Source organism: Fragaria vesca, linkage group LG1 (assembly GCF_000184155.1).
Source record: "Fragaria vesca subsp. vesca linkage group LG1, FraVesHawaii_1.0, whole genome shotgun sequence".
In the NCBI taxonomy this organism is placed as follows: Eukaryota; Viridiplantae; Streptophyta; class Magnoliopsida; order Rosales; family Rosaceae; genus Fragaria; species Fragaria vesca.
The window spans coordinates 12,721,738-12,735,394 of NC_020491.1; the positions used below are offsets into that span (position 1 = coordinate 12,721,738).

General features: G+C 37.5%; 3 protein-coding genes across 3 annotated transcripts; 1 reads left to right on the forward strand and 2 right to left on the reverse strand.

Annotated features, from left to right (window-relative positions):
- Positions 1–1,626: 1,626 nt before the first annotated feature.
- Positions 1,627–2,172, reverse strand: LOC101295465. Its single transcript, XM_004289245.1, has one exon. It carries the CDS (start codon positions 2,170–2,172, stop codon positions 1,627–1,629), a length of 546 nt encoding a protein of 181 aa, XP_004289293.1.
- A 1,288-nt stretch (positions 2,173–3,460) lies between these two features.
- LOC101304416 (RNA polymerase II transcriptional coactivator KIWI-like) lies at positions 3,461–6,961 on the forward strand. Its single transcript, XM_004288096.1, has 4 exons — positions 3,461–3,653; positions 3,783–3,888; positions 6,452–6,474; positions 6,550–6,961. Exons 1-4 carry the CDS (start codon positions 3,513–3,515, stop codon positions 6,607–6,609), a joined length of 330 nt encoding a protein of 109 aa, XP_004288144.1. The 5' UTR covers positions 3,461–3,512; the 3' UTR covers positions 6,610–6,961.
- Positions 6,962–7,185: 224 nt separating this feature from the next.
- Positions 7,186–12,749, reverse strand: LOC101295760 (auxin-induced protein 5NG4-like). The gene is made up of 7 exons (XM_004289246.1): positions 12,550–12,749; positions 10,154–10,249; positions 10,003–10,065; positions 8,008–8,245; positions 7,722–7,883; positions 7,479–7,630; positions 7,186–7,393 (listed from the first exon to the last, which is right to left on the reverse strand). Exons 1-7 carry the CDS (start codon positions 12,747–12,749, stop codon positions 7,186–7,188), a joined length of 1,119 nt encoding a protein of 372 aa, XP_004289294.1.
- Positions 12,750–13,657: the final 908 nt, after the last annotated feature.

Genomic DNA, 13,657 nt, shown 5'->3' on the forward strand with positions numbered 1-13,657 from the left:
ATGGTTAGATGTGAAGTTGTCCTTAAAGGAAAAATGATTTTTGTTTTAAAAATAAATGAGCTTGATCGTCAACGGCTCATGGGTAAGTGAAAATATGTTTTCTGGTAAAATAAAATCTTTCAAAAGGACTTCCGATCATGTGATATTGTGATGTTGAAATATGGTTGTTGATATATTATTCTAGTGGGAATATTTATGTCTTCGTTTATATAAATATATCTAGGCGGAAAGATATAATTTATGAAATGCTCGTGTTGTTGTCGATGATAGATTTTATGTTGTGAATTGTTGTTTAAATAGTCAAACCGAGTTCCAAGCCTTTAATCGGGTGATTGGTTACGGTTATGATTATATTATTAATTTGTGATTTGATAAGTGTTACCATGGGAGAATATTTGTATGCGTGCCTTAGTGTGGTTTTGTGCATTAGTTGTGTATGTGTGTGCCTTAGTGATGATTCTTAGATTAGAAGCCTTCGTGGTGGACCGGGAACCAAGCCTTGGCCGGGTGATTGGTTACGGTCAGTATAGAGCTCTAGTCTGTCAGTCGGTACTTCATGGGGGATGACTAAGTGTTGACGAACCCATGAGTACGCATTGTTGGTTACTTATGGGGGATGACTAAGTGTTGGCGAACTCATAAGTAAGAGTAGAGAAATGATTGTATGATGTTCTTATATGTTGTCTTTCAAAATTTCTTGTTTTTAAGTATTTCCTGAACTATGCCTTTTTGCAGGATTTCATTTTGATTTGTTTGATTGCGAATTGTTGCGTTCTTTTTAATTATTTGTTCTTTTATGATTTTGAGTGATTTTGAATTATTGTGTTTTTCTTAATTGCTTCTTTTGAATTCTCTTGCTTTTAGGTGATTCCTGAACTAAGTTATCAAGGCAGGAATTACCAATTTTAATTATATGTGTTGTTAGGATTGTTGAGTTATTATTTTGAGAGTTACTCATACGAGCTTTTTTAGCTTACCGGGTTTGTTGTTTACAACCCGGTGCACCAATTCATGATGTAGGGGTTAGACCTGCAGGTGATGATCATAAGGTTTGAGGCAGTGGCCTAGGAGCTGGGTTTTTGTCGTTATACATTTATTTGTATTTTATGGTAGTTGTTTTTAAGCTCATGTGAGCGAAGTAGTTTATTACTAGACTTTTGAAAGTTAATGTAATTAAGGAGATTAAATGTTTAACTCAGTTGATGAGTTTATTGACATTTACATTTCCGGTATTGTTTTTAGTTTTGGAAATTGTTGAGTAGGTTATGGGATATTTAGAATTTGAGTTTTATCATGCCCAAATTTTTTGAAATTTATCCTTCGAAAATTGGGGTGTGACAGATTTCCACCTCTACTAGAGCCAGGGCCGGACCGGCCCCCTCCTTGGTTGTTGGCGGTGGTGCCGCCATCCCTCTTCCATGTGAGGCTGCGGTTTCGACCGCGTTGCTGGTTCCCTTTGCCTCCCCCACGTGGTGCAGATTTCCCACGTGCATAAGGTGCGGCCCGATCGTTTTTCTTTTGCCTTGGAGCTTTCCGACCACTAGCCTGATAAGTTTTAGGGATTTTCTTGGTCCCAACCGACGTTGCATTGTTGTTGAGAATAATCTCATGATGCCTCTCTTTTTTCTAAAGTATATTCATGAGGTCACTGAAAGTCTTAACTCTTTCGTTTTCATACTCAAGGCGGTATTGATGAGCAAGTAAGCTCATGGAGGAGGGAAAGGTGTTCAAGGTCTTCTCGATCATATCTTGCTCGGATTTATCAACTCCACAAAAACTAAGCTCTGCCTGGAGGTCCAACATAGCTTGGTTATAGTCCTCAACTTTGGCAAAATCCAGCAAACGAATGGTTTCCCATCGCGCAGTCAATTCTGGGAGCTGTACGTCATGTACATTGTTGAAGCGTTGCTTTAGAACGTCCCATAAATCCTTGGGATCCTCTTTTTTCAAATACTGCTTCTTCAGAATTGGGTGGATATGACGCCTCAAAAACATGAGGGCTTGAGCTTTGGTCTCCAGACTGGGAGGAGGAGTATTAGGAACATCCGAAGGGAAAATCGTGGTGGTGTTTCGTTTACCGACGAACGTGTGAGTCACGTCCGACACCCACCTATGATATTCTTTTCCTTGAGCATCAAGGATTTCAAACTCTGGCCTAGATGGCTCGGTCATCTACAAAAGACAAGGGAGATAGTTAGTATCGAGAATTCGAATTCTAAAATCAAGTATATGGAATTAGAACGTGAACCAAGATGTACTGGTCACAATATCGATGCGAAAAACCGTGACTGTTAGACCGTCACAATCGATTTCTTCCCTTTTTTCTTTTTTCTTTTTGAGTTGTACCGTGACAAAACCGTCACTAATCAAACTTGATATGAGGGGTCCCAATCCCTCAATATCATCCCACGTTATAAAGAAAGGTGGGATGGAGAAGAAGGCTACGAACCCCGACTATGAAATTAAAAACTCAAAAGCAGCAACTTTTAAAAAAATTACCTCGTTTTGATTGCCGGAGAATTCGCTTTCGGAGACGGGCGTGAAAGTGCTTGGAACCTTGGAGATTTGTTGTTGACAAGATGTAACAGAAGACCGCCTAGCACGGCGTGTATGAAGGCGCGCAATTGTGGCGTTGCGATGTTAGGGTTTTGAGAACTTTTTCCTTCTTCTTCTTATGCGTTACCGTCGGTCTGTTGAGCGGTTCACCTACTTCTGGACCGGTTCTTGCAGTGAAATTTTGATACAAGAACTCTGACAACGACGCGCTACTGGTGACAAAATTTGAAGGCGATCGGACTCCGGGAAAGGCGTGAACCGGCGGCGTTAGTGAGACAAATGGTTCGGGTATTCCGGTGACAGGTTCGGTACTGTTCCGGTCGGTTCTTGGGGTGAGGCCGACGGATTTGGAATCCTGGAAACAAGGGCTATATGATGGGTTTCGGGTTCGGCCAAGTACTAAAAGTTTCGTCGGCCGATATTGGGTTTTGGTCTTCTAGGGTTAGGGTTTTCTTTTGGCTATGAACTCAGGGTTAGAACAACGGGCTGATGACGTGTTGAAGGAGAACATATAACGAGAATAAGAGTTTACTCATTTATTGATAGAAAGGTCTATTTATAGGCATTACATAGAGTCTCCCGAAGGATCTAGAATATCTATCAATACTGAAATATATTCTAATAAGGAAACGATTAGGTTAAGACACATAACAGAAAGACAGGAAAGTAATTTCCTTAAACAAGTATCAATATTTAAATCGAAGTCTCTTTATTTACACTTGAAATTTCTATCAAAATTTAACTATTTATGAAAATACTGGAATATTTTATCGGGAAATAAGTGGTATAAAGTCGCAATATAGTGAAATTTGGAGGTCCAAATAGAAAAACATAGTTTTTAGGGTCAAACGTGGTCCTATATATACGAGTCGGTCTCAGTGTGCTTCCCTCTCTCTTTGAAGTCCCCAGAACTCACAGAGGAAGTAAGCGCCGATCAAGAAGAAGAAGGAAGAGAAATGTCGTCGTGGAGAGGAAAGCGGAAGGACGAGGAGAACCACGCGTCCGACGGCGACACTGAGGCCCACGAGCCCCCCAAAAAGACCGCCAAAAGAGACTCCTCCTCTGACGACTCTTCCGACGACATCGTCGTCTGCGAGGTCACCACCCCCTCTCTCTCTCTTTTCGCACTCTTTTCTACTGTTTTCTGTTGCATATATGGTTAGGGTTTCTCTATAGGATCAAAATCAGAGTGTAATTTTTTTAGGGTTTTTGGTTGGAAATTGCAGATATCAAAGAACAGGAGAGTGACAGTGAGGAACTGGAACGGCAAGGTTATTGTGGACATTCGCGAGTTCTATGTCAAGGATGGCAAGCAAATGCCTGGGAAGAAAGGTTTGCTCTTTTGTCTTTCGTACTTTTCGGGGTTTATCTGCTTATCCTGTATCTGATTTGGTCGGTGGTTTTCGTGTTTCGGATAGTGTAATTGAGTTTCTTATGCTTTAAATAATCAAAACAAACATCAGTTACAAGGGTGAATTTTAATTAAATGAAGTAAAAAAGTAGGCTCAGTTTAAGCAAAACACTTGAAAGTTCCCATGATTATGTTTTGATATTAGCTATTCAAAGGCATGAAAATGATAATGTAAGAGTAAGAGTTTTCCGTGTTATGAGAAAAGGTAATTGAGTTGGGCCATGTATAAGTCTAAACTGAAGAACATGATACTTCAGCAATCTGGACAAGTTGTATAGCTGTTTTAAGATAAGCAATGATATGGTGAGAAGATACATGAAAGAGGAAAAAGTGGTACTTAGGTGATCAATCGTAATCTTAAGCAGCACTCTTGACAGTCGTTTCACTGAAAGCTAGTGGTAATTAGGTGATCAAGCTGTTGCATGAAAAATGGTAATTGAATTGGGTGTGGAAGAATAGTGGTGGAATTAGTTGAATATCTTGAGAGCTATACACCAAATATCTAAAGGCGGGTAGCTTATGGTGCCCAATCACTGAGGATTCAGTGGCCTGGTCAGTGTGCATTTTTACGAGGAAGATATTACTAGATCTATGAGTTCATATTGAATAGAATTGTCAGGTTTTACTAAATTTGCTATCTCTGCATCACGCAAGACGTTCATGAAATTCATTCTGTTTTTATTTTTATTTTTTGCGAGTGAAGGATCTTTGATCCTTCTGTTAAGTCACCTAACTTGTATAAGACTTTTGGCCTAGGCACTTTAGGAGATTGAGGGAGTGCATGGCTGAGATGATTTCTGTTCCACAAGTAGCTTTGCAGTTCTGGATTTGGTCTTGGTAAAAGATTTGCACCTAGTAGTGGAATGAGAATATCTGGATAGTTTGGTTTGACTTGAGAGGGTAGGTGAAAAGTCCTTAGCAATGAGTGGGAGAGGGAAAGAGCAGAAAGTGAGGGAAGCGGCCACCCTTTTTCAGATTTTTTTCATTGTTATATATAGATAGATTGTCTTAAATTTTGCCACTGCATTCTACTCATTGAACATAGGAATTTGATGATACAAGATAGAAGCCTTAGGCATTGGTGATAGTACGGAAGTAACCTTACTGGAAGACAGGTTGCCAGCTGAAACAATGAAAGAAACGTGAAATAAGCGTCAAGTTCAAAGATGGACTGGAGATAAAGAGTTGTAGGGAAAGAAACCCAAGAAACACTTGGTAGTCTGAATTTCTGAATAAAATGGATAGAAGATATGTGCAAGGTCCCTAAACCTAACCTTACAATACATGGGCACATTAAATCCTAGGCCTCTAAGATCGATAACCTACTAAAGTTCTAATTTAAGTCTCTCTGATGCCTCAATTGAGAGGTAAGCAGGAAGGCACATGTGAACTTGTGAAGAGTGTAAAATGGGAAAGCATACCAGTAGTCTTCATAAACCTATCAGTTGCATGCCACCGTCTGTCGGCCCTGGTAGATGCTCATGGATCTGGTAGGTCTAATGCTTAAGGGCATAGATATTTGTGACACGTGTGCCTAAAGATAGGTGTATGACTCCTATCGTGCCCGTTACATTAACGTATACGTCATGGACATCAAATTAACCATGTACGCAATTCAAACTTCATATAGCCTGGCTCCAGAAGAATGAATAGCAAAGCCAGCGAGTGGAGGATGAGGAGGTGCAGCAAGGTGGAAGAAAGAAAGCAACCCAAGTCATTTGGATCGGACTTGCCAATAAATTGCAACGATAGTCTAGTTTCCAGCACTGTGGTTCTAATCCTCCATCCTTGCCTACCAGATAATCTCTCCAACTTCATGTGGTATCACATTATCACTAGCAACCCGGCAGCTTTAGTGTTATTTGTTTTATTTTATTTTTTGAATTTGATGGGGGATGAATACTTTTAAGACTTTAGCAGCTTCTTCCAGAGTGTCACCAGTCTAGTGACTGTATTCTTTTCTTAAGTTCTTGATGGCTTAAAAACTCTTTTCCTGAAAAACCATCCACTACTTATCCAGAAGCTAGATAGGGAACAATACCATGAATAACTGAAGACCCAAAGTGGCATGTACAAGAACCATAAACTAAGACTCACCTTTTGAAACTTTTGGGCTGCCTCCTCACCAGCACGTGAACTGATGGACGTCTCTAAAACCTCCAGTACTTTTGCAGCATGTCCCCTAGCATCATACGCACTAGTCGCACTCACCATTTCCCTGACAAACAATTCAACCCATTCTGCACCATCTGCAGTTGCTTGGAGCTGATGTGTTCTCACCCCTGACAAATTAGGGAGGAATTTAAGTAGTTGAAGAGACACAAATAAACCAATATCAACTTATGCCTGAAGCATATTAACTAATAAAATGCTGCTAGGCTATGCTTGGATGATGATTAGTATTTCACTATTTCTTTTATCTCCAGAATATGTTTTGGATTCATTATTTGGCGCATAGAATGACACTATTTCCCTTGTTTTCAGGAATCTCACTACCGATGGATCAGGTATGCATCTTAATGTACTTGCATTTCAATATCTGTTCAGCAAATTTCCTATTGATCAGTGTTTCCTTTGTGCAGTGGAATGTTCTTCGGAGTCATGTGGATGAGATTGACAAGGTTGTTAACGAGACTGCTTAGGGATCACTCTTGTGCTTTAACTAGAAATATGTTAACCTGCAATGTAATTTTGTTTAGGCTGTGAACGCAGTAACCATCTGTGATGCTTTTGTATCTACCTGGAATTGATAACTTTGCTGAGGTCAATGACAATGACTTGTACTTGGAAATGGACTTGTTCTCATCCATGTATGCAAGTACTTGATCAACAATCTGAAGTTAAGTTACCTATGGTCTGATGTGCATATAGATTGCTGCCTCTGAAGCTGACGCTTATCACTTTTTAAGAATCTCAGTGCAGAATCTTTTTGTAGAAAAAAACTGTCACTGAAGTGTTGAATTAATATAATTCCATCTTTATCTCTTCGTCTTTTGCAGTTTCTTTGTTAGTACTGAATGAAACGTCTTATCAAAATTCAACTATCTATGAAAATACGGAATTTTTTTTTCCTGAAGGCTAAACTCTTAACTTGATTTAATAAAAAATCATAGAAATACAAAGTCGTAATGTAGGAGTTCTAAATCATAAGTAATACAAAGTCGTAATGTAGCTAAACCCTAGGGCTCTCTAGCTCTACCGGCCCTGGCTATGCAACCTCAGCTCTCTGGCTCTGGCCCTGGCCCATCTGGCTCTCCAGCCTCTAGCTGTGGCGATGACAGTGGCTGTAGCGACGGCACTGCTGAAGGTGATGACCGAGGTACATATGTCATCTCCTGAACAGGGAGTACTAGGGGTGTGGGATCATGCGCCTTTCCCCACAGAAGCATAAGAAGCCCAAACATGATGCATATCGCCCCTAAAATGCTGAGTATGTGAAAAGATATTCGTTAATACTTAAAATAGCAAGTTTTTACTAAAAAAATGCCTAAACAACAAAAAAAATCTTTACCTCCCCATATGTATGACGTCCCGCAATGTTAATAGACTCATCACCATCACAAATATCAATGAGATGGGGCTAAAAGCAGCAACAAATACAGGGTCTCTCATTCTAGTGAGTGTAATCTGGATGAATGAAGCAAGACCAGAAACTACGACGCCCTAAACCAGAAAAATATCAAATAATAAATCACTTGAAATAATAAGTAATGCAAAAAACAAAATACATTCCGATTCTTTTGATAGAACTCACCGCATATATGTAGCTGACTAATCGGATGTCTGCTATAACATACCATACATGTGGAGATCTCACCTCTAATCCCAGAGCGACTAGCACAGTCATAGCCGTACCCAACGCAAAAATATAGAAACTCAGCCATATGGCTGGTCCTACCTGCTCTGCCACCTTCTTCTGTTGAAGATACAAAATCAGTCAAACACAATTATAATCTTAGATAGGATAACTATTAACTAATTATAATAGCCTTGTAAACAACATAAATGATATAAATTTTCAGATAAAAGAAAAAACTTACAATCTGAAGATTGTACCAAACTGATGCAGCTAATGACACAAACACCAGAAGAGGACCACGAAACCAGTCCTCTCGAAGTTCACGCTCAGTCCTTCCAAACCGAGTACCAATAGAAGTGTGCATGATATTGATAGAGGAGCCGTGATAAAATCCAACGATACAACCTCCGCCCACCATCAATATCATGCCTAAAACCTTCGCCTGAAAGCTCCGAGCAGTCCAGTGCACATACTCCATCCTGAAACAAAAACAATAAACTGAAGTATATAAATGTATAAAGAAAAACAATCATTTTGTTTAATGTAGTTTAATGGTTATTTATCATAAATCTGATTTTTATCTTTTCAAATACAAGAAAATACAATTACTATGGCTACAAGCAAAATTTCCATTTAACAATATTGCTGAATCATTCAAAGGGTCTAACGATGGAACAACCGAACAAACAGAAAAACAAAGCTTCATAGATCAGATTTTTCCAAAAGCTTCTCATTTCCCAAATTTGGCTCATACAGATTGGAGACTTGAGGAGTCGATAAATGATCAAGAAATCAAAACAAAACAGCATATAGTCTGGCTATTACTGATTCAAGTCAACAAATCAGTAAAATTTTGACCTCAGAACAGCACCCTATGGTAACGCAATTGTTTATATCACACTTGGTTTGCCGAAAACTATCTTGCAACATAAAAATGAGAAAACTGATGTATGATTCCCCAATTGTGGGGAACAAGTCATGATCAACGATGAGGCGCACTACAAGAAAGTCTAAGACTATCTCACAGGGCACAACAAACACATGTGCGTCAAAGGGTAGTACTTGACGGTAGCCAAACTTATGCAGCAGAAACCTGAGGTTGGATTTTGGAACTTACACATCCTAGCTCACATAACCAGTCAGTCAGATATCTGAGTTGACCCAACCAGGCTAACAAGGCTCATCTATCCTACCAGTCTAGTTGATAAAACTTGACATATAGAATCGATGATATATTGATTAAAACCATTCAAAAATAATTAAGAGACCAAAAAGAAACCCTGAAAAGAACTTAACAGAATGATACCACCATTAATTAATCAAACCCTGAAAAGTTCAGATACGTTGTAAAAGACAGATACCACCAGATGAATCTCCATCACTAATTTCACCACATATCTTACAGGCTTTCACATAAATGAGCCGGATTCACATAGCTGAAGATTTGCAAACTTTAAGAAGAAAAAAAAGTTCCCTACACTTCACATCCCATTAATACAAGGAAAATAAAAAAATACTTCAACTCAAGATAACTACAATAAAAAAAGTCAACAAGATTATGAGCAATAATCAACAGTCAGAAAAAGTTCTATCGACATTTGCTATTTATACAAGAGATGTAAGCATCAAGATAAAAGAGAAGCCACTGCAAGAAAACTCCAGAAAACACTGATCCATGTAAATATGAACACAAACAATACTTGGTGGCCTCTACCACCTGGGATCAGGCACACAATAAGTGAAGGAACTGTAAACATACACCATACAGAATTTCTTAACCTAGAGAACCTGGTTGAACTTTAACCTGAAATACCTCTAGCTTCCACTGAGTGGCATTAGGAGAAAAAAGACAAGACCAATATCCAAGCTCACAAGCCCAACCAATATACTTTTTCCAGTGTAAGTTCTACGTATCAACAACCACGCACAAGCCAATACAAGCATAATCTTGTATCGATACATTACCAAACTAAGGTGTTATATAGAAATTTGGGTTAGTTAGAAATATACCCAAAAAAGCATGCTGCTATAAAAGTCAGTGCTGGACCACAAGCAGCCATGGAGGAAGAGAAGCTGGCTGATGTATATCAAAGTCCCGTAAAAATACAGAACTGGCTCACAAGTGGTCTGTTAAAAAAATTTATTAGAATACATATAATATAACATATAATTTTATTAAATCATAGTCTTTCGTCTATTAATGTTATGTATTAAAATTAAACCTATAATCACTTACTCAAGAATAGCAAGATGAAGAACCCGCAAGGCTCCTATCCATCCCAGAGGAGGCCTCTCCGTCCTACATACAAATACAAAATTATGTTAGTTTAAACAAAGTAGGACCTATGTTAACAGTGTATTGAAACCAATATGGTATGAATACATACTGTGTAACCAGCGCAGCAGATGCTAATGTAAGAGATGCTAGCAGGTTTTTATAAAATAAAAACACTGCAACCGTCATCCCCTGCTGAAAAGCCCTCCTGAAAATAATGGAGTTTCCCCCCAAAATCAATGGAATCATTGGTCCAATGATCCAAGGGGAAACTCCTAAGATGGTCTGCCAGATCCCAGCCATGCAGCCAAGCTCAAGAGGTATGCCTATCAAAACCAAATCAAAGTGAAACTAGTTTCTACAAAATGTTAGAAAAAAAAAAAAAAAAAAAACAAAAAGCCAAAAACTTATTAAAAGTTATCTACAGATTGTCAACAATTCCATCAAGCATCAGCACTAGTATAGATGAAGAATATCAACAGCGCAGGTAGAAAAAGGGGTCATTTGGAATAGTTGGCATTGGATCTCATTTACCATATCTCCTCCTGAAGACCACAAAGTCTTTTATGTGTATAATGGAACATTGATGATGTACCTCTAAATAAGTGCAGAGATGGTAAATGAGAGCCCAAGTAAGTGCTGCATAGTGCAGAGATAGACATGCATCCATACTTAGAGCAGAAAAATGAGCTTAGATACAATTCTGTGTAATAGGTGATGGACTGCTTAGATACACACACAGACGCATAAGCTCATACAGAAAATATTATCACCAGAATAAATACATAAATTTCCAGGAGAAATTTCGTCTGTGAAATTTACAAGACTTTAATCCTTATGTTTCAATGTGAACTTGAATTCAACCAACCACATATCACTAGTTCCAAATCCTTAAATGCCGAATTCATATTAACACCATTCATTTGTCTATTTCCACCAACCCGAGATAAGGAATTCTGGACTTAATCTAATTTTTATTTCCGTCCAAATAAGCTAAAATTATCTTCCTGCATTCTTAATAAGATCCACAGATTTAAGTTTAAACATAAAGGTATCATTCTAGCTTAAGAACATACACTGCTATAGAGGTCATCTCTTAACAACATAGTACCTAAAATCGCAGGCCATTTGACTCATATTTGAGGTGCTAGACAACTAACCAAAATATGATGCAGTTTTATGTTGAAGGAAAACTTACACGGAAAGCTGATTCCAAAAAGGCATAAGTATCTCAAATAAAGTCTGAAAATGGTGTCCTAAGTTTACTTTGAAAAGTTTAAGAATGTCTATGTTCAGTTGGTGATGAATCTGAACAAGTTTGAATGAAAGAAACTATTGAAATAAAAAAGAAAATGCAGTAACATGGTAACAATTTTGCAGAATTTCTTAATGCAGACTCTCTACTTTATAAATTCATAGTTTAATGTACAAAAATCATTTTCAAGAGATTTCAGTTCTGAAATGATCTTTAAGATGTCTACTAAAACCTTTGTGAAGAGACTACTTCCAAATAGCCAACCGAAGTGTACAGTGTTTAGTAAATAGACAACTGGGTCGAAAACTCAGAAAACTGAACTGCAGAATTTCTTGATGCAGACCCTCAACTCTGAAAAATCATATATTAATCTGAACAAATCCTTTTTAAGTGATTCAAATTCTGAAATAATCTTTATGATGTCTGCTACAACTTTTATGAAGAAACCTACTTCAAGTAACCAACCTAAATGTACAGTTTTGTAGTAACAATAAGACTGGCTCCAAAACTCAGAAAACTGTTTTGTAGAATGCAGACCTTTACTTTGAAAAATCATAACTTAATCTAGAAAACTCATTTTCAGGAGATTCAAATCCTTGAATGATATTCAACATGTGTACTGCAACTTTCATGCAGACACCAATTCCAAATAATGAACCGAAATGTACAGTTTTTAGGAAAAAGGCTGCTGTGTTCAAAACTCAGAATGACTGATTAATATAGACCTCTGTTTTCAGCCTCAAACACTTGAGCAACGAATTCTAAATGAAATTGCATGAAACTACACAGATACCAAGCCTAAAGTACAAGCTTTACCATACATGCAAATAGATTCTGAAATGAATGTCTAAATCATAAGATATGGTTGCTCAAAGCTAACTAAATGAACAAGTGCAGAAATTTCCTAAACTGATGTGACATCAGTTCTATGATGCTCAAATGCTCATATAAGTTTCTTACTCATTCTAAGATCTTGTTGGTCAAGAGAAAATAAGAATTCTAATCCAAACAGTAACTATAGGATTACTCAGGACACCCAAATTGCATAACCAAAATTCTATAATTATCTTCATCAGTTTCTATTCTGTTTGGAAAAAATAAGGCTACTAAATGAGCAGAAGCTTAAGCTAAACCTAAGACCAATTAAGAAAGCAAGAACATAAACAAAAAGCTCTTCTTCTGTTCAGGTATCTCTCCCGATTAATCAAAACCCAGAACCCTCTCCTACTTTCTTCTTAATCACAAACACAAACCTGAGATTGGATTGGAAGAGGAGCTCTGAGCTCGCGGCGGTGGTCGGAGGAACTTCTATGGAAGGGCTTTCAGCTGCGCCTCTGCCGCCGGAGATATATGGAGCTATTGCATTCTGATTGGAGAGTTGCCCTAAATTCCCCATCTTCACTACAATTTCATTGCCGGAATTAGCAACAGAACGCCACCCAGTTAGAGCCATCTTTGCTAATAGCGGCAAAAACACACATACTCATAGTTTGTTTGAATTAAACTTCTATATCTATCTGATTGCACGGCGTCGTTTGGTCTCTACTGCTATTTCAGTTTTCATTTTTCTATTTTTTATTTTTTGTTTTATAAGAAAAGGTAATTTTTCTCTATTTTAGGTTTACTTTTCATTTGGTTCTTTTGTTCATACGTGAAGGTTATGATGAGCAAAGAGTTGCCACATACTTTGAAGTAGAGTGAGAGGATTCTCTTGTTTGTTGATAATTTGGAGAAGATCTTGTATGTGAATTTCTATATTTAGGCGCTCACTTATGTCCAATTTTTTATTTTTTTTTCATTGGTGTTGGAGCGTTTTCTAAGTAATTGTTGTTTGAAGGATTCTCAATCCCAAGTTTAGAGAAGTAGAGCTTACAAATCAATTGCACACTAACTAAATGAAACTAATTTGGATTAAATTTAGTTTACCCCCTTAATTTTTGGGACAAAAATTATTTTAAGAGAAATTTTAAATACACACCCCTAATATCTTAATACACACCCCTTACTTAATACACCACATATCAAGTTTTTCATTTCAGTATTATACTTAATACACATCCCAAACTGCCTAAAATACCCTTAATTTATGAAATATTTCATTATTTAATATAATTAATCTATATTTACTATTTGGTACCTCTTTTTACATATTATTTCGTCTAATTTTTGTTAGAAATTTTTGATTATCATTGTTCAATTTATAATCAAATGATTATTGTTATATCCCAACTCCAAATCATCAATACAAGTTTTCAAAAATTCACAAGATAGTAGAAGTGTCGAAGTACAGTAGCTATTAAACATAGATATCTAGTTATTCGATAAAACATGTCATGATAAAGATGCAGTACTTGAGAATAT